The 21,608-nt window shown below is 41.7% G+C and overlaps 1 protein-coding gene across 6 annotated transcripts in view; it reads right to left on the bottom strand.

Moving 5' to 3' along the window:
• The window catches only part of LOC106590044 (supervillin), a 174,883-nt gene that overhangs the window by 101,300 nt on the left and 51,975 nt on the right, over positions 1-21,608 (bottom strand). For all 6 annotated transcript variants that reach the window (XM_045710634.2, XM_082970651.1, XM_045710635.2 and 3 more), the window contains exons 2-3: positions 6,490-6,553; positions 3,584-3,675 (exon numbers count right to left, since the gene is read on the bottom strand). In XM_045710634.2, coding sequence (XP_045566590.2) covers positions 3,584-3,675; positions 6,490-6,553 — 156 coding nt within the window. The remainder of the gene's footprint in view (positions 1-3,583; positions 3,676-6,489; positions 6,554-21,608) is intronic.

Genomic DNA, 21,608 nt, shown 5'->3' with positions numbered 1-21,608 from the left:
AAGAGAGAGAGACTTCACAGCAGATGAGGTTAGACAGTTTAAGCTCACATTAGCCAACAGTGTTTACTGTAAGTTCAAACCGATCTGGGACAGGTTACTGTCACATCTAGAGCAAGAATAGATCTCGGTTTGTTTGTGGGTCTTGTTATAAGGATGTGACGATTCCTCCAGTAGCATACTCTGTTCTTTACAACACAGTGACAAATTGCTGAGAGACACATTCACAAGGAACTGACAAAATCTGCATCCCGCTTCGATAATAGAAAGAGTCCCATCTGCTACTGACTAATTGACTTAGCGAAAGAAGTGGTTACACTCTGACTCTTTCATGTGATTGATCGAGCCCTACATAGAGACAGAGATCACACAAAATTCACCCAGACCCATAGGCTGTGTTTACACAGGCAGTCCAATTCTAATCTTTTGGGCAATTATTAGCGAAAGATCTAATCCGATTGTTCAAAATACAGGCAAAAAGAACAGAATTGGTCTGCCTGTGTAAACGCATCCAGAGCAGGGCAGTCAGGTAATGGCCTATTGGGTTGGACTGAACCAGACTGCCCCTCTAGGAGGACAGACAGACGGAGTCCTATCCATGAGCTAGTAGGAAAGGAGCTGCACTGTAGTCAGGATAAACAGAACAGTACAGTCTAGAGCTTGTTATGCGTGTTACTGCTGGACACCACATGTAATAAAGCAACTTTTCAATACACAACAGAAACAAAACAACCAAACACACTCCAAGTGCCATGTGCCCTGGCCTCTCTGACTGTGTGAGCACACACTGAGGGAAACCGAAAATGTTACCTAAAATTATCGACACCGACCAAACAGACCACTTATCATGGACATTTTGCTGATATCGTTTATTATGATAAATAACCTATAGGGCCCTACTAGAGAAATGAGAAATGAAATAATTTTGCTAATATTGGTGATTGTTAACAGAGAAATTGATAGCTACAACATTCAATGTAGTAGTAGAAGTTTAAGGGTAATATAAATAAATGTGTTGCACATTCATGGTATAAACTTAACGTTTTATTTATCGCTATCGTGATAATTCAGTCAATTTATCGTGATATGGATCGCCCAGGGCCCGGTTTCCCGATAGCGATGGAACTTAGGTGTACAAGTGTTTTAACAATGCATCTTTCCTACAACAGCCGAAGATATAACATGTTTCCCACAACATCACGCAGAGAGAACAGTCGCCAAGTGCATCGTTGGAGCATGTGTCGATACTGATAGGATTGAAAGAAAGGGAGAGCTGCTCTTGGATCAGCTTTCTTCATTCAAATCTTTCCTTAACATTACAATTATTTCACAATACCGACAACATCAGCTCCTAGAGATATTACTACCTACAGCTGCAAATATTAAGGCAGCTTATTCTATACTTACCCAATAAATTGCACTAAAATCACCGATTTGGCACATCATTGTGCACAAGAAATATATTGAGACAAAATACAGACACTAACCTACAATTAGCAAAATATAACAATTGATCGAACATGAAATGCATTTCAATATGATTGAAATAGGCCTAAAGCCTACTGTTTATATTTTAAAGCACTCATCTCGGTTTTCATTTCCTATTTTTATTCATTGCTTCTTTGTAACACTTGCAAAGAGAACTATGTATTTGTAGTCAACTTTGTTCTGAAGTTAATCAGATGCGTAACCTTTATTGAACTAGGCAAGTCAGTTAAGAACAAATTCTTATTTACAATGACGGCCTACATCGGCCAAACTCGGATGACGCTGGGCCAATTGTGCACCGCCCTATGGGACTCCCAATCATGGCCGGTTGTGATACAGCCTGGATTCGAACCAGGGTGTCTGTAGTGACGCCTCTAGCACTGAGATGCAGTGCCTTAGACCGCTGCGCCACTCGGGAGCCTGAGAGATGGATAATCCATGCGATTCTACGTTTAGCGGAGAACTTGCGTGTATAAAGTGATGCGGGAGAGAAAAAAGCATCTATCGATGCACTTAGCTGTTCTACAAGTGGTCTGAGGCAGGCATTAGCGTACAAGTGTTTTGAAGTGCTTACACACTGTTCACGTAAAAAAACATTTATATTATATTCTGACTGAACCTTGTCAAAGCAGTAAGCACCCTCAAACAACAACCCTTTGAACCAGCCACAGGTATAATATCTTCACTTCTTCCTCTGAGGATTGCCATTATACAGTCACACAATAGACACCACTTCCCTCAACCCCATAACTCTGGGAAAGTATCCTTTGTCCAAGAATATGTCCCAAATGGCACCCTATTCCCTATATAGTGCACGCTTGGATTGCGTCCTACCTGACAGGTCGCTCCTACCAGGTGGCGTGGCGAGAATCTGTCTCCGTACCATGCGCTCTCACCACTGGTGTCCCCCAGGGCTCTGTTCTAGGCCCTCTCCTATTCTCGCTATACACCAAGTCACTTGGCTCTGTCATATCCTCACATGGTCTCTCCTATCATTGCTATGCAGACGACACACAATTAATCTTCTCCTTTCCCCCTTCTGATAACGAGGCGGCGAATCGCATCTCTGCATGTCTGTCAGACATATCAGTGTGGATGACGGATCACCAGCTCAAGCTGAACCTCGGCAAGACGGAGCTGCTCTTCCTCCCGGGGAAGGACTGCCCGTTCCATGATCTCGCCATCACGGTTGACAACTCCCTTGTGTTCTCCTCCCAGAGTGCTAAGAACCTTGGCGTGATCCTGGAAAACACCCTGTCGTTCTCCACTAACATCAAGGCGGTGACCCGATCCTGTAGGTTCATGCTCTACAACATTCGCAGAGTACGACCCTGCCTCACACAGGAAGCGGCGCAGGTCCTAATCCAGGCACTTGTCATCTCCCGTCTGGATTACTGCAACTCGCTGTTGGCTGGGCTCCCTGCCTGTGCCATTAAACCCCTACAACTCATCCAGAACGCCGCAGCCCGTCTGGTGTTCAACCTTCCCAAGTTCTCTCACGTCACCCCGCTCCTCCGCTCTCTCCACTGGCTTCCAGTTGAAGCTCGCATCCGCTACAAGACCATGGTGATTGCCTACGGAGCTGTGAAGGGAACGGCACCTCCATACCTTCAGGCTCTGATCAGGCCCTACCCAAACAAGGGCACTGCGTTCATCCACCACTGGCCTGCTGGCCCCCCTACCTCTGAGGAAGCACAGTTCCCGCTCAGCCCAGTCAAAACTGTTCGCTGCTCTGGCACCCCAATGGTGGAACAAGCTCCCTCACGACGCCAGGACAGCGGAGTCAATCACCACCTTCCGGAGACACCTGAAACCCCACCTCTTTAAGGAATACCTAGGATAGGATAAAGTAATCCTTCTAACCCCCCCCCCCCCCCCCCCCCCCTTAAAATATTTAGATGCACTATTGTAAAGTGGTTGTTCCACTGGATATCATAAGGTGAATGCACCATTTTGTAAGTCGCTCTGGATAAGAGCGTCTGCTAAATGACTTAAATGTAAATGTTAAATGTAAATGTAATTTGAGATGCAAGCTTTGTCAGATAGAGTCATGTGTTTCATGCAGCACAGCATGCTGAAACAGAAAGCCCCGAGTCACCTTTAGGGAGGCTTGCCAAGAGATTTACATCTATATCCTTGGTGTTCTTGGCCAGGTTGTTTTTCTCTTCGAACAAGAACACTTTCTGGAAGCTGCAGGGGGACACAAATAAAAATAGAACAGCTCAGTCAGTCATAACCAATATATAAACACTAGATTGCTGATGCTATGTTCAGTCGTGGCCAAAAGTTTAGAGAATGACACAAATATTAATTTTCACAAAGTTTGCTGATTCAGTGTCTTTAGATATTTTTGTCAGATGTTACTATGGAATACTGAAGTATAAATACAAGCCTTTCATAAGTGTCAAAGGCTTTTATTGACAATTACATAAAGTTGATGCAAAGAGTCAATATTCGCAGTGTTGACCCTTCTTTTTCAAGACCTCTGCAATTCGCCCTGGCATGCTGTCAATTAACTTCTGGGCCACATCCTGACTGATGGCTGCCCATTCTTGCATAATCAATGCTTGGAGTTTGTCAGAATTTGTGGGTTGTTTGTTTGTCCACCCGCCTCTTGAGGATTGACCTCAAGTTCTCAATGGGATTAAGGTCTGGGGAGTTTCCTGCCCATGGACCCAAAATATCGATGTTTTGTTCCCCGAGCCACTTAGTTATCACTTTTGCCTTATGGCAAGGTGCTCCATCACGCTGGAAAAGGCATTGTTCGTCACCAAACTGTTCCTGGATGGTTGGGAGAAGTTGCTCGCAGAGGATGTGTTGGTACCATTCTTTATTCATGGCTGTGTTCTTAGGCAAGATTGTGAGTGAGCCCAGTCCGTTGGCTGAGAAGCAATCCCACACATGAATGGTTTCAGGATGCTTTACTGTTGGCATGACACAGGACTGATGGTAGCGCTCACCTTGTCTTCTCTGGACAAGCTTTTTTCCGGATGCCCTAAACAATCGGAAAGGGGATTCATCAGAGAAAATGACTTTACCCCAGTCCTCAGCAGTCCAATCCCTGTACCTTTTGCAGAATATCAGTCTGTCCCTGATGTTTTTCCTGGAGAGAAGTGGCTTCTTTGCTGAATCAACTTTAGGAGACGGTCCTCAATCAGCATGACAGAGTGATCTCCAGCCTTGTCCTCGTCAACACTCACACCTGTGTTAACGAGAGAATCACTGACATCACTGTCAGCTGGTCCTTTTGCAGCAGGGCTGAAATGCAGTGGAAATGTTTTTTGGGGATTCAGTTCATTTGCATGGCAAAGAGGGACTTTGCAATTAATCTGATCACTCTGCACAACATTCTGGAGTATATGCAAATTCCCATCATACAAACTGAGGCAGCAGACTTTGTGAAAATTAATATTTGTGTCTCAAAACTCTTGGCCACGACTGTATTGGCCAATGAAAGGCTTTGAAGCTACCGGTCGGCCATATTGGTTCTTCTCAGAAGACGCAGTCCTCCATAGGAATTAATAGAATTATACAGTATTTCAATTATATATGTTAAGGACAAAATTACATGTATTTAAGTATGTTGTGGTAGTGGGGACAGTGACAGTGCTCTCCAAAAATTTTACATTAAAATGTTGAAACATGAAAATGTTTTTCTGTATTTCAATGTTTTTATTTGTATGTTTAGCTCACATAATATAATTTTAAAGTATACATTAAGGTCTCTGTAATAGAATAAATGTGGCAAAAACAAATGACATTAATAAATGCATTTCTACAGCTTTACAGCTTTACAAACGGTGGGGGAGTAGTAAAATAGAGGCGCAGCGGTTTCAAATCAGCTCCCCCTGTCAGTCATCTAGTGTACACAGTATATAAATAATTGGTCATAACAATGTCCATGGGTTGATTTCAGTAAGCGGAAATGAATAATGTAATTATATTCTGGTTGCATCTCAAATGGCACCCTATTCTCTATAGTGCACTACCCAAAAGTATTGATATTAGTGGTGCACTATATAGGGAATAGGGTGAAAACAATGCACTGAAAGAGGAATCAATGGCTGGGTTAGAAAACAGGGAACTGGATTCTCAGGAGGTCATGAGGACATCTAAATGTTTAAAAAAATATCTTTGGAAGAGAGAGAGAATCTAAATAGCCGACCGGTAAATCTTGGCCCAAGTTCTTCCTATTCGCAACTAAAATAAGTAATTATCAAAACTATGTGCAGTTATTTTCAGTAATAGGCTTATTACATGAAGGTCGTAGATCCTGTTGATCTATTCACACTGACTCAAATCTACGGCACTAACATACTAAAACCTGTTGTGTCTATTGGTGTTACGTCTATCCATTACCATTGTCTACATGTAACGTCTATCCATTACGATGGGAAAAGTATACCGTTGAAAAATATCCAGAGGGCCGTTTGCAATAGAGTGGGTTGGACTTCAACACAAAACAGTTGTGGCATGAAATATACAACTAGACTATCTGAGGGAAGGGGCCTTTGAAAAGAGGAACACATCCTTTTGGGTTTTAGCAGATGAACTAGCACATTACAAAGAACACGACACACCCATTTTGCTGAAGTATTTAATCATTTGCGTGAAGGATGACAAACATAATGGACAAACAATAACTCAAACAGATACTGTAAACGTAAAGAACTGGTTGGATACTAGATGTACAATATGTATGCAGAGCTGTGGAGTCACGGGTGGCAGAGGGGTGGAATATTTGACACTTGGCCAAAACATGGACACAATGCAATCGCACCAAAGTTGCAGTGGCGTTCACTCTAGAGTGACCTTACCCTTCACTTTCTCACTTCGCTTGGACACTGTCCCAATGGGTATGCTGTATAACGTACACACAGACACCCATGGGCAGCATAGCAGCATACACAGGCTGAAGAGAGACTATTAGATGTGCAATGATGCTGTATACAGAACCGAAACAATAAACAAATATTGATATTACCCATGAAAATAGCATCTTACCTAAGATTCCTCTTCTGTAAAAGTCTTGCCTTCCCAAGTTTGAGGGGGGTCTCACTCCCAAGTTCTAGAGAGGAGAGAGAAAACATAATTTAGACTATAAGACCATACTCAGTTCTTCATCATTTGAGTGAGAGGAGACAGGCCATTGTGAATGGTCCAACTTCACACTTTTTAATGACCAAACATTAAAACGAGTGTATTAGAGGCGTCTTACGGTCATTCAACAACATTTCTCTATGAATGACATTAGTCAAGTGGACTTTCAGCACTGCAGAGGAATTAAATACATTAGAAAACTAAAACCTGTTTTATTGATCCATGTTGAACAATAAGAGATGTGTGCAGCCTTTGGGTTGTAATAATGAGAACAATGTAACTGTGAGAGCATCCAAAATCGCACCAATTCCCTATATACTGCAGTACTTTTCAACAGAGCCGCAGACCAGTGTTTATTTGAAAATGAAACCAGGTGAGAGTTGAGACAGCTAACTCACAAAGACACACGCACGCACACAGTAAATTGCAGTACAGCTCTTTCTAAAGTGGCTTGTCTCTATGTCACAGCTCAAGGCGTTAGAGGTTTGATTGCTTTTCATTGAGACGGATTGGATTCTTTAAAGTCTGATCACATGTAGGGCTGGCACAATTACGTATAACCAACGGTCACGGCCGGATGTGATGAAGCCTGGATTCAAATCAGGTACTGCAGTGACGCCTGTTGTACTGAGATGCAGTGTCTTAGACCACTGCGCCACTCGGGAGCCCTTTGTGCAGTTAAGTCCGTTTCTGTGGAAACATGGATTCTTTACAACGTGAATCTTTGATCCTAGCTGAAACAAGCAAGGTGCTGTAGCAAAAAAAAGTATTCAGTTGCCTAGGGAACGCATCCCAGATTGCCTGCACCAGCACACATAGAAATAGAATGAATAAAACTGGCTTGGAACCTCTAACCCTGGCACTTTGACTGAGTACATGTGTACACTCGCAATGGCTGCCGGGTATTGTGATGCAATAATTTCCATGGTAATGTAAAATGTTCATTCAAGTGATGTTAACTGATGTGGCTCATGCAATGGAAGGTAATTTTTGCAATGTCAGTTGAGTTGAATCAACAAATCACAGCACATATTGATGGGTACACTTCCTGATTTGCTCCTATGGGTACATTCGCAATGGCCGCCAGTCCACCCGTTAAGCGATTATGGACTTAAATGGGGACGGCCGTTATATTCATTCTGTCTATGGCAGCCCATGCAGGCAGGAGCGGAGGAGATAAGAAAATGTGCATCGTTTTTGTTTCATAGATTTTTTTATTGTGCTTTTTGAACAGTTAAGAAGACCATGTTCATTTGGCTGCCCAATTAAGGTCCTACAAATTTCCATGAACATCACTGCTCTAATCACGTCATGGTTGTTTCTTTGTGAGTTTGTGGCAGCGCCTACCAACTCTACCCAATATAAGCATCTCTATGAGAGCAAAATACAGAGGAGAGATACAAGCAATTCAAATGAAATACATGGTAACCAACCCTCACACATAGGTGACTGATGAGCCTTTTCTAACTTGTCATCATGACACAGGCGCATCGAAGTGATAAGTGCCAGCCACCATCGATGCAAAGACTGTTGTCAAGCTCTGCCCTAATACAACACATAAACATCAGAGTTCATATGAAGAGAGCAGCAGCCTTGAATATGTGCAACACAATTTTACACATAGAAAAACAAAACAATGGAGACCGTTTAAAGTCAATGTTGCGGTAGCATGGCCATCAAGTCTTGAATTTGCTTTGACATACAATGCCTTCAGAAAGTATTCACACCACTTGACTTTCGCCATTTTGTTGTGTTACATCCTGCAATTAAATTTGATTAAATAAAAATGTTGTGTCACTGGCCTACACACAATACCGTGTGGAATTATGTTTTTAGACATTTTTACAAATTAATGAAAATGTAATTGCTGAAATGTCTTGAGTCAATAAGTATTCAACACCTTTGATATGGCAAGCCTAAATACACTACATGACCAAAATGAAGTACACCTACTCGTCAAATATCTCATTCCAAAATCATGAGCATTAATAAGGAGTTTGTCCCCCCCTTTTCTGCTATAACAGCCTCCACTCTTCTAGGAAGGCTTTCCACTAGATGTTGGAACATTGCTGCGGGTACTTGCTTCCATTCTGCCACAAGAGCATTAGTGGGGTCGGGCACTGATGTTGGTCAAATAGGCCTGGATCACAGTCAGCATTACACTTCATCCCAAAAGGTGATCTAGAATTTTTTCCCCTCTCGTTGCGCATTTAACATGTTGATAGAAATGAGGTAAAACTGATTTAAGTGTCCCTGCATTAAAGTCTCCGGCCACTAGGAGCGCCGGCCTCTGGGTGAGCGGTTTCCTGTTTTCTTATTTCCATATACATTTACATTTTACATTTTAGTCATTTAGCAGACGCTCTTATCCAGAGCGACTTACAGTAGTGAATGCATACATCTACATATACAGCTAACTTAGTGCAGTCTTAGTGCCAGCGTCCGTCTGTGGTGGTAAATAAATAGCCACAAAAAGTATAGATGAAAATTATTTTGGCAAATAGTGTGGTCTAGTTTATCATAAGATACTCTACTTCAGTCAAGCAAAATCTAGAGACTTCCTTAGATTTTATGCACCAGCTGTTTACAAATATGCACAAACCGCCCCCCCCCCCCCCCCCACTTGTCTTACCGGAGTGTGCTGGTCTATCGAGCCGGTGCAGCGTATATCCTGCTAGCTGAACATCCATGACATCATTCCTTTACGATTCCGTGAAACATAAGATGTTACAGTTTTTGATGTCCCGTTGGTAGTATATTCGTGATCGTACCTTATCTAATTTATTGTCCAATGATTGTACGTTGGCAAGTAATATTGACGGTAACGGCAGCTTTCCCACTCGCCTTCTACGGATCCTTACAAGGCACCCCGCTCTGTACCTGTGTCTCTTTCTCTTGCCAATTACGGGGATGTTGGCCTTGTCGGGTTTTCACAGTATATCCTGTGCTTCCTGATTGTTGAAGAAAAAAATATTTGCCTAATCCGAGGTGAGTGATCGCTGTCCTGATATCCAGAAGCTCTTTTTTTGCGGTAAGATACGGTGGCAGAAACATTAAGTACAAATTAAGTTTCAAATAACGCGAAAAAAAACACATAATAGCGCAATTGGTTAGGCGCCCGTAAAACTGCTGCCATTTCTTCTGGGGCCATTTTAATCAATAAAAAAAACACCTGTTTTCTTTCTCCGGGTACTAGGGCTGGACAAGGCAGTTAACCCACTGTTCCCCGGTAGGCCTTCATTGTAAATAATAATTTGTTCTTATTAACTGACTTGCCTAGTTAAGTAAAGGTTAAATAAAAATACACATACATATATGAACGTTCCCACAACATTGTGTCGTGGGTCTTACTCATTGGGTACCAAACGGGAGAAAACAGATTGAAACAGGGAAGGACTACCTGAACTTACCCATTACTTGTTTTCCTTTTCCAGGTACTAGGGCTGGACTAACTGACCGAGTCTCTCAGGGAAACAGAGAGAGATAACATGTTTCCACTTTGCCCCCCCCCCCCCCCCTTTGAGTTCACCCCAGGGGCACGCATCACAGCCCTACCAAAACCCCCAAATCCCCTTAAACCCCCGAAACCAAACGCCATTCCAGATCTGTTAGTCCATATTAAGGATGTTTGAATTGATGTTTAAAATCCCCCTGCTTTGGGAAAACATCATTTGAGATCAAAGAAAAGAACAGAAAGAGGAGAGGAATTATTTACAACAGTCCCTATGCTGGGATGTGTTTTGGTATGAGATAGTTAGTATTATTTCAACTAGGGAAAGTTTTTGGTAAAAACATACTAGCTCAGGCCTTAGACATCCCCCTCTTATTGTAGCCTACAGGTAATTTGTTATCCATCCAATTAGCGTCAGATTTTTATGCAAGTATTTTAGGATCCACATATCCATAATCCAAAATATACGCATTTTCCCACCAGTGGTGTTTCCACCAAACAGACTTGTTGCATATAAAAATCAGTGCGTGATGACATAGTGCACACAAAATGTATTTTTTGCTTAAGTTTTCATGAATCAAATAAAAATTGAAAGTTGGATGTGTTTCCATTGCATTTTCAACTCTACCGATAGTTTTGTAACACAAACTGTTGTGTTAAATAGCAAATGTGCCTGCTCTGGTCTTGGCACATGCGCTCCAGCCAACAGCGTGCAGATAGGCTAGTCTACATGAAATTATTATGGACAACAGCGAGAATATATTTAACAGCAGTCAAGCAACGATCATCATGTCACAAGAATAAGACAGACAATATTTATTTGGAAAGGAGCATCAAGATCACCATGCACTTTCACCACCCTGTGAAGTTCATTGTAACTTATTTCATCTGTAGCCTAATAAACTGCAAGGTTTCCCGAGTCATAGTGGGCAGACCACACACACACACACCATATTGTCGCGTGACTTCAAGTTTACTTCGATCTAATGGTTATTATATCAATATTTGCGCATAAAGACGTTTCCACTAGAGGTCGACTGATTATGATATTTCAACGCCGATACCGATACCGATTATTGGAGGGTCGAAAAAAGTGGGTAACGATTAATCAGACGATTTTTTACATTTATTTATTTGTAATAATGACAATTACAACAATACTGAATGAACACTTATTTTAATTTAATACATCAATAAAATCTATTTAGCCTCAAATAAATAATGAAACATGTTCACTTTGGTTTAAATAATGCAAAAACAAAGTGTTGGAGAAGAAAGTAAAAGTGCATTACGTGCCATGTAAGAAAGCTAACGTTGAAGTTCCTTGCTTAGAACATGAGAACATGAAAGCTTTTAACATGAGTTTTCAATATTCCCAGGTAAGAAGTTTTAGGTTGTAGTTATTATAGGAATTATAGGACTATTTCTCTCTAAACGATTTGTATTTCATATACCGCTAACTAGCTAGCCATTTCACATCGGTTACACCAGCCTCATCTTGGGAGTTGATAGGCTTGAAGTCATAAACAGCGCAAAGCATTGCCAAAGGCTGCTGGCAAAACGCACGAAAGTGCTATTTTGAATGAACGCTTACGAGCCTGCTGGTGCCTACCACCGCTCAGTCAGACTGCTCTATCAAATCATAGACTTAATTATAACATAATAACACACAGAAACACGAGCCTTAGGTCATTAATATGGTCGAATCCGGAAACTATCTCGTTTATTCTTTCAGTGAAATACGGAACCGTTCCGTATTTTACCTAACAGGTGGCATCCATAAGTCTAAATGTTACATTGCACAACCTCCAATGTTATGTCATAATTACTTAAAATTCTGGCAAATTAGTTCGCAACGAGCCAGGCGGCCCAAACTGTTGCATATACCCTGATTCTGCGTGCAAGGAACGCAAGAGAACTGACACAATTTCACCTGGTTAATATTGCCCGCTAACCTGGATTTCTTTTAGCTAAATATGCAGGTTTAAAAATATATACTTGTGTATTGATTTTAAGAAAGGCATTGATGTTTATGGTTAGGTACACGTCGGAGCGAAGACAGTCTTTTTTCGTGAATGCGCCCCACATCGATTATATGCAACGCAGGACTGGCTAGATAAACTAGTAATATCATCAACCATGTGTAGTTAACTAGTGATTATGATTGATTGATTGTTTTTTATAAGATAAGTTTAATGCTAGCTAGCAACTTACCTTGGCTTCTTACTGCATTCGCGTAACAGGCAGGCTCCTCGTGGAGTGCAACGTAAAGCAGGTGGTTAGATTGTTGGACTAGTTAACCATAAGGTTGCATCCCCAAGCTGACAAGGTAAAAATCTGTCGTTCTGCCCCTGAACAAGGCAGTTAACCCACCGTTCCTAGGCCGTCATTGAAATAAGAATGTGTTCTTAACTGACTTGCCTAGTTAAATAAAGGTAAAAAAAATATATATTTTTTTAATAATAATAATAATAAAAAATTAAATAATCAAAAATAAAAAATAAAAATACAAAAATAAATAAAATAAAAAATATTTAAAAAATAAGATTTAAAAATAATCATAAAAATAAAAATACTAAAAAATTTATAATAATATTTCGGCAAATCGGTGGCCAAAAATACTGATTACCGATTGTTATGAAAACTTGAAATCGGCCCTAATTAAATCGGCCATTACGATTAATCGGTCGACCTCTAGTTTCCACCACCCTTCCTAGCGTAATTAATTTTACAGACACAAAAATATCCCACCATGTCGAACGAACAAATTACCTGTCGGCATTTAACATTTTTAATTAAACTTCCTGTTTCCATGATAGCTGTCATTATTATTTTTCATACGGTATGACTTCACGCACATAAAAACTGTGGATGGAAACGTGGTTAATTATGTAGGCAAAACAACATTAACTAAACTGGACAGTATACTCCATTTTAAGAATATACAGTACTTATTTGTTCTTTACTGCACACCAGATCCACTGATGACACAATCACAATTGCACGCCACACTGCCCTTTCCCACCTGGACAAAAGGAACACCTATGTGAGAATACTATTTGTTTACTACAGCTCAGCGTTCAACACCATAGTTCCCACAAAGCTCATCACTAAGCTAAGGACCCTGGGACTAAACACTTCCCTCTGCAACTGGATCCTAGACTTCCTGTTGGACCACCTGGGGGCGGCAAGGGTAGGCAGCAATACATCTGCCACGCTGATCCTCAACATGGGGGCCCCTTAGGGGTGCATGCTTAGTCCCCTCCTGTACGCCCTGTTCACCCAGGGGCGAAAATCTGATATCAACTTTGGAGGGGACAATTACATGAAATTTTCTCAAGAGCAATTCCTGAGGGGGACACCAAAAGTAGTGCTGTAACACATAGCCTACGTTGTAATATGGTAAATGTATATTGAGGAACCAAAGAAATAAGGTGTTTGCCGTACTCCTAACTACCGGTACCCAAAACTACACAACTAATCACAACAGCAATACCATTGCCTTTAACAAATCTTAGTTCAGTCACCAGTTTAAGTTGAGAGTGGGGGTATCCATGGCATTTTCCAATTATGTTCCTATTTTACAAGTAAAAAAAATTGAGAACCTTTCATAATATTGCCAAACAAAGACTCAACAAACTTACCTGAGACTCCCTGTCTCTGCCAGTCTATCCCTGCATATCTGTCCCCAACTCTGCTGTCTGTGTGCCATCTGTTGCCTGCTCTGCCTAATGACATCATTGTGAAACATTACCATTAGCATTTCACTTCTTTCTTATGAACATTTTATCAACTAGTCTGAGATATTAGGCTACTAGGGTTCTTACTTTGCATTTTGGTGTACTGAAAAATACTCTGATGTCCGTCTTTTTTCTGCCATTTTTCTACCTGGCTGGCTACACACACACAGTATGTAGGTTATTTACAGTAGGAGATGGGCTTCTATAATCTTATCTTCTATCATTCTATATGGGCTTCGTTCTAAAAGGTAGCTAGCAAATGTGAAACGGATTGCAGTGACAAGAGTTGACAGCTGTATGAGTTCACCATTTACACAACATATGCTGCAACCTTTTGTAATTTTAATCGTTTGCTTCATATTGGCTGGCTTCCAACAATAGCTGAATTTGCAAAGCTAGCGAGCACCAATTCAGTGGTGTTTGCTATAATCTTTGCTACCCGGGTTAAATAAAGGTGAAATAAAATAAATAAATAAAAGTTCCCTTGTGACAATTTAGCTTTTGCAACGAGACCATGAAATATATTTAAAACAATGGTAGAAGAGAGTGTAGTTCTGTTCAGTTTATCGCTAACCTTATCACAGGGACTTTGAAGCACTAACTTACATCATCTGCATGCTGATCTTGGAATAAATTGATGATAGCAAAGATTCCATCTTTGACGATGCCACATAAATGGAATAGGTACTAGCTAGCTTAATAGTTAATATTTGCGCGCTAGCTCTGCAAATTCAGCTAGGGTGTGTGTGAACCCTGGCGCGATTGACTGGATTAACCTCACGTCAGTTACGTGCATTGAGTGCCTTTCAGACAGTAGATACTAACACTCTGTTACATTGACAACTAAGGAACTGGCAGTGGATCAAACCATTGTGAGGTAAAGGGCGGGGGGGGGGGGTCGCAATCTTTTGAAACTTAAAAACGCGCTATCAAGTGTCTATAATCAGCACAATTGCTTTCATTGTGTATTATTAATATGATTTAAATTACATAGTTATGTTTACAGTGATATATTGGGGGGGACAAATCATATTTTTCCCAGGATGGGGGGGTCGTGTCCCCCCCGTCCCCCCTGGGATTTCCGCACCTGTGTTCACCCATGACTGTGTAGCCAAGCACGACTCCAACACCATCATTAAGTTTGCTGACGACAACGGTGGTAGGCTTGATCACAGACCATGATGAGAAAGCCTATAGTGAGGTGGTCAGAGACCTGGCAGTGTGGTGCCAGGACAGCAACCACTCCCTCAATGTGAGCAAGACAAAGAAGCTGATTGTGGACTTCAGGAAAACGAGGGCCGAACCCGCCCCCATTCATATCAACAGGGCTGTAGTGGAGGGGGTCGAGCGCTTTAAATTCCTTGGTGTCCACATCAACAACAAAAATATCATGGTCCAAACGCACCAAGACGTGAAGAGGGCACGACAATGCCTATTCCCCCTCAGAAGACTGAAAAGATTTGGCATGGGTCCCCAGATCCTCAAAAACGTCTATAGCTGCGCCGTTGAGAGCATCCTGACCAGTTGCATCACCGCCTGGTATGGCAACTGCTCGGCATCCGACTAAGGCGCAACAGAGGGTAATGCATACGGCCCAGTACGTCACTGGGGCCAAGCTTCCTGCCATCCAAGACCTCTATGCTAGGCGGTATGAGAGGAAGGCCCCAAAAATTGTCAGACTCCAGCCACCCAAGTCATAGACTGTTCTCTCTGCTACCGCAGGGAAAGCGGTGCCGGAGTGCACAGTCTCAGTCCACCCCCATTCTTTTTTTTTTTTTACACTGCTGCTACTCGGTGTTAATTATCTATGCATAGTCACTTTACCCCTACCTACATGTACATTTATCTCAATTACCTCAACTAACCTGTACCCCTGCACTTTGACTCAATACCGGTACCCCCTGTATGTAGCCTCACTATTGTTATTTTATTGTGTTACTTAAGAAAATATTTACTAAATAAACAAAATGTATTTTCTTAACTGCATTGTTTGTTAACAGCTTGTAAGTAAGCATTTCATGGTAAGGTCTACACCCGTTGTGCTCGGCGCATGTGACAAATTACATTTGATTTGATCACAGTTAACCTGGTCGCTAATCTGTTTGTGCTGAAGCCAACTCTTATGGTCATTATCATGGCATGACAACAACCATAGGAATTGTCAAGACAGCACCACACTATCACTGCAGTGTAAAACCACATTTAGCTGTTGAGTGTTAAAATGGTGCTGGATGAGTCAACATGTTGTAGCCTACAGGGGCATAGAAGGCCATCAGATACATGCCTGTGTTACTTTAACAGCCTCAATGACAGCATGCAGGTCATTTAGAGCAGAGGAAACTTTAGAGAAATAATAGGAGGGTGCTTCAATGCACTACACATTCCATACACACAGGCATAAAACCACTAAGATGATCACAGACGTCCCAAACCCTTTGATGTGAAAGATGTAATCTAGAGGCCACTACGGATGCTATAGTGTTAAAATAACACTATATGCACGTAGACAGAGCTATTAAAGTTGCCCTGCACTAGTAAAACATGGGGATGAACTGATTTCATGATTCAATGGAGTCTCATACGCCCCCCTAAGCTGAGATATCAAAAGATCATAGCATAGTCTTCATACCACTTTATGGGGCGGCAGGTAGCCTAGTGGTTAGAGCGTTGGGCCAGTAACCGAAAGGTTGCTGGATCGAATCTCTGAGCTGACAAGGTATGAATCTGTTGTTCTGCCCTTGAACAAGGCACTGTTCCCCGGCAGGCTGTCATAGTAAATAAGAATTTGTTCTTCACTGACTTGACTAGTTAAATAAAGGTTCAATAATTATTTTTTAAATAAAATGTATATGTGCTCAACTTCAATAGGTACAGTGCCTTCAGAAAGTATTCACACCCCTTTACTTTTTCCACATTTTGTTGTCATACAACCTGAATAAAAAATGTATTAAATTGAGATTATTTGGTCAAATGGTCACACACCTTATAATGTCAAAGTGGAATGACATGTTTTATGAAATTTTTGCAAAGTCATAAAAAATGAAAAGCTGAAATGTCTCGAGTCAATAAGTATTCAACACTTTGTTATTGCAAGTTGAGGAATACAAATCTGTACTCCACACATACAGATAATTATAAGGTCCCTAAGTCAAGCAGTACATTTCAAAAACAGATGCAATCACAAAGACCAGGGAGGTTTTCCAATGCCTCTCAAAGAAGGGCATCTATTGGATATAAAAATGAGACATTAATATCCCTTCGAACATGGTGAAGTTATTAATTACACTTTGGGTGGTGTATCAATACACAGTCACTACAAAGACACAGGCGTCCTTCCTAACTCAGTTGCTGGAGAGGAATGAAACTGCTCATTGATTTAGCCATATTTCATTTTCAATAAATTTGCTAAACATTTCTAAATGCATTTTTTCACTTTGTCATTATGGGGCAGTGTGTGTAGATGGGTAAAAAAACATCATTTTAACAAATGTTGAATTCAAGCTGCAACAAAATGTGGAATAATTCAAGGGGTTTGAATACATTCTGAAGGCACAGTAGGTCTGATCCTGAATGGCGATTGGTTGAAACCGCATTAGATGTGATTTATTTCATGATAAACCTACTGTGTTTGACGGCGAAATGCCCGTTTACTGTTCTATATATAAGTAAGTTCTTTCTTGCTACAGGCTCTATACACTAATGCTAATACTTGGAGAAGGCAATAATCCCACATTGGGCTTATTAAGTAAGTTTGTGCAGAAAATACTCACTCCATTCAAGAGCATATGTCCCTGCTGAGATGGGATTACCCTGAGCAGAACAGCCCGCGATTAGAGAGCGCCCAAAAGGAAATGTCACTAAAATGACAACAGGATCACTTACATTACAACTCCGACTAACCCCCCACCTACCACAGTTTGTGTGTTGAAAATGCCTAACCACTTGTATAATCTTTCGCATACACTTCAAAACATGCACACATACCCCACCAGAGACGCCACTATGGGTTTCTTTACGGAACCCAATACAAAAACTGATTTAATGCATCGCTCAGTTATGTACAGAGCCATGTCATCGTGAAATGCTCTGTCACAAGAGGTTACTCAGATAAAAAGCAAGTTTAGCTTTAAAAAACAAACAAAAAAAACCATTGCATCACAGTGCCTCTCCTCCTCCTAAAGATCTAATTTAACTGTACTGTATATAATAATATGAATATGTATCTATGAAGTGTGTAAACAGTATTGTTGTCGTTGTCTCTTGGTGTCTTTCCAATATACATTACCAATCAAAAAGTTCAAGGGTTTTTCTTTATTCTTACTATTTTCTGTGTAGAATAAGTGTAGAATAATAGTGAAGACATCAAAACTATGGAATCATGTACTAACCAAAACAAAGTGTTAAAAAATCAAAATATATTTTATATTTGAGATTCTTCAAAGTAGCCACCCTTTGCCTCGATGACAGCTTTGCACACTCATTTCAATTAACAGGTGTGCCTTGTTAAAAGTTCACTTGTGGAATTTCGTTCCTTAATGCGTTTCAGCCAATCAGCTGTGTTGGTACAAGGCAGGGTTGGTCTACAGAAGATAGCCCTATTTGGTAAAAGACAAAGTCCATATTATGGCAAGAACATGTAAAATAAGCAAAGAGAAACGAGAATCCATCATTACTTTAAGACATGAATGTCAGTCAATACGGAAAATATCAAGAACTTTGAAAGTTTCTTTAAGTGCAGTCGCAAAAGCCTCCACAGGAAAGGAAGACGCAGTGTTACCTCTGCTGCAGAGGATAAGTTCATTAGAGCTATCTGCACCTCAGATTGCAGCCGAAATAAAAGCTTCAGAGTTCAAGCAACTGACACATCTCAACATCAACTGTTCAGAGGAGACTGCGTGAATCAGGACTTCATGGTTGAATTGCTGCAAAGGAACCACTTCTAAAGGATACCAATAATAAGAAGAGACTTGTTTGGGCCAAGAAACACGAGCAATGGACAATAGACGTTTTGGAAATCTGTTCTTTGGTCTGATTAATCCAAATGTGAGATTTTTTTGGTTCCAACCGCCATGTTTTTAAGACGCAGAGTAGGTGAACAGATGATCTCCGCAAGTGTGGTTCCCACTGTGAAGTATGGTGGTGTGATGGTGTGTGGGTGCTTTGCTGGTGACACTGTCGGTGATTTATTTAGAATTCAAGGCACACTTAACCAGCATGGCTACCATAGCATTCTTTATTACCCCTTTTCTTCCCAATTTTGTGGTATCCAATTTGATAGTTAAAGTGTTGTCTCATCGCTGCAACTCCCGTACGGACTTGGGAGAGGCGAAGGTCAAGAGTCATGCGTCCTGCGAAACACGACCCAACCAAGCCGCACTGCTTCTTGACACAATGCCCACTTAATCCGGAAACCAGCCTCAACAATGTGTCGGAGGAAACACCGTACACCTGGCAACCGTGTCAGCGTGCATGCGCCCGGCCGGCCACAGGAGTCACTAGAGTGCAATGTGACAAGGACATCCCAGCCGGCCAAACCCTCCCCTAACCCGGATGATGTTGTCACCCCGCCCAATGGGTCACCCCGTCGCGACAGAGCCTAGATTTGAACCAGGATCTCTAGTGGCACAGCTAGCAACAATGCAGTGCCTTAGACCACTGCGCCACTCAGGAGGCCTACCATAGCATTCTGCAGCGATACGCCTTCCCATCCGGCTTGCGCTTAGTAGGCCTATCGTTTGTTTTTCAACAGGACAATGACCCAAAACACACATCCAGGATGTGTAAGGGCTATTTGACCAAGGAGAGTGATGGAGTGCTGCGTCAGATGACCTGGCCTCAACCCAATTGAGATGGTTTGGGATGAGTTGGACAACAGAGTGAAGGAAAAGCAGCCAACAAGTGCCCAGCATATGTGGGAACTCTAATCAGGAACGTTGGAAAAGCATTCTAGGTGAAGCTGGTTGAGACAATGCCAAGCATGTGCAAAGCTGTCACCAAGTCAAAGGATGGCTACTTTGAAGAATCTCAAAAATAAAATACATATTTTTTGTTTACTACATGATTCCATGTGTTATTTCATTGTTTTGAAGTCTTCACTATTATTCTTCACTGTAGAAAATAGTAAAAATAAAGAAAAAACCCTTGAATAAGTAGGTATGTCCAAACTTTTGACTGGTTGCACACACACACACACACACACACACACCACACACACACACACACACACACACACACACACACACACACACACACACACACACACACACACACACACACACACAGTTCAGAACCCTGGCTTTTTGTTATGTTACAGCCCTGTTCTAAAATGGATTGGGTGGGGGGGTGGGGGGGGAGGGAATCCCTCAATCTACACACAATACCCCATAATGTCAACGCAAAAACTGACTACAGCCTCGAGTCTTCTTGGGAATGACACTACGAGCTTGGCACACCTGTATTTGGGGAGTTTGTCCCATTCTTCTCTGCAGATCCTCTCAAGCTCTGTCAGGTTGGATGGGGTGCGTGGCTGCACAGCTATTTTCAGGTCTCTCCAGAGATGTTCGATCAGGTTCAAGTCCGGGCTCTGGCTGGGCCACTCAAGGACATTAAGAGACTTGTCTCGAAGCCACTCCGCGTTGTCTTGGCTGTATGCATAGGGTCGTTGTCCTGTTGGAATGTGAACCCTCGTCCCAGTCTGAGGTCCTGAGCGTTCTGGAGCAGGTTTTTACTTATGTAAATAAGATCTATGTTCCATTTTTATAAAAACCTGTTTTTGCTTTGTCATTATGGGGTATTGTATGTAGACTGATGAGAATGGGAAAATTACTTGCAAAAGTTAAAATAAAGAAATACCTTTGAATGAGTAGGTATCCAAACTTTTGACTGGTACTGTATACCATTTATTTAGAATTTAATGTAATATCTTATATTGTTCTTGTCTATTAATGTTCTGTACATTGTCATGTATTTGTACGTTATTTGTGGACTCGAGGAAGAGTATCTGTTGCATGTGCAGTAGCTCATGGGGATCCTAATAAAACAAAAGCCCACACCCACCCACAGGCGCCCACCTGCCCTGACCTCCCTCAGGTTCTGCTACGAGAGACAAGGTAATCAAAGGAGGATGTGGCATGAAGGGCTTATAGAGTAAAGAGAGAAAATGAGGGAGAGGTTTAGTTTATTCAGAAAACCAAGGAGGGGTAAGTCAGGTGAGACTGAGCCAACTAAATTCTTAAACCCCTCCCTACAAACAGAGGACTTAAAGTAGATACTACTATAAGCCAATTATAGACAATCAATCAAGACAATGAATGGCTAACAAAGCCTAGTCTTAATCCATTAGCAAGAGCATTGCATGTGTAGCCATTGTGGAATCGTTAGTTGTGCGCCAGTAGTAAATGGCTGATGAAATGACAAGTACATGGCGTGTACTGGAGACTCTGGGCACAGTTATGTGTGGTCAATGTGCTGTAACAACCTGAACCCCAAACACAAAATCCCCCACCAGACCAAAATGGCATGCTAATGCCTACATAGTGTATTACTTTTGACCAGAGTCCTATGGGCCCGGGTCAAAAGTAGTGCACTAGGTAGGGAAAAGTGTGCCATTTGGGATGCAACCCTCCTACTGGGTTTGAATGGCTGGGAACCCATCCTGGGATACCACCAGGAACATCTGTTGTGAATTCTCAGCCAGTTAACCAAGCAGAACCCCCATTCAACACTCAGTTCAACACTCTGGAAGCATTATTGAGAGGGTGAGAATGGTAGACAGCTATGAGAATGAGAAACATCGGCTACCCAAGCACACACACACAAACATCTTCTGTCAC

The sequence above is a fragment of the Salmo salar genome, chromosome 29 (genome assembly GCF_965601325.2).
Source record: "Salmo salar chromosome 29, fSalSal1, whole genome shotgun sequence".
Taxonomy (NCBI): Eukaryota; Metazoa; Chordata; class Actinopteri; order Salmoniformes; family Salmonidae; genus Salmo; species Salmo salar.
This window is presented reverse-complemented; position numbering and strand designations above follow the sequence as displayed.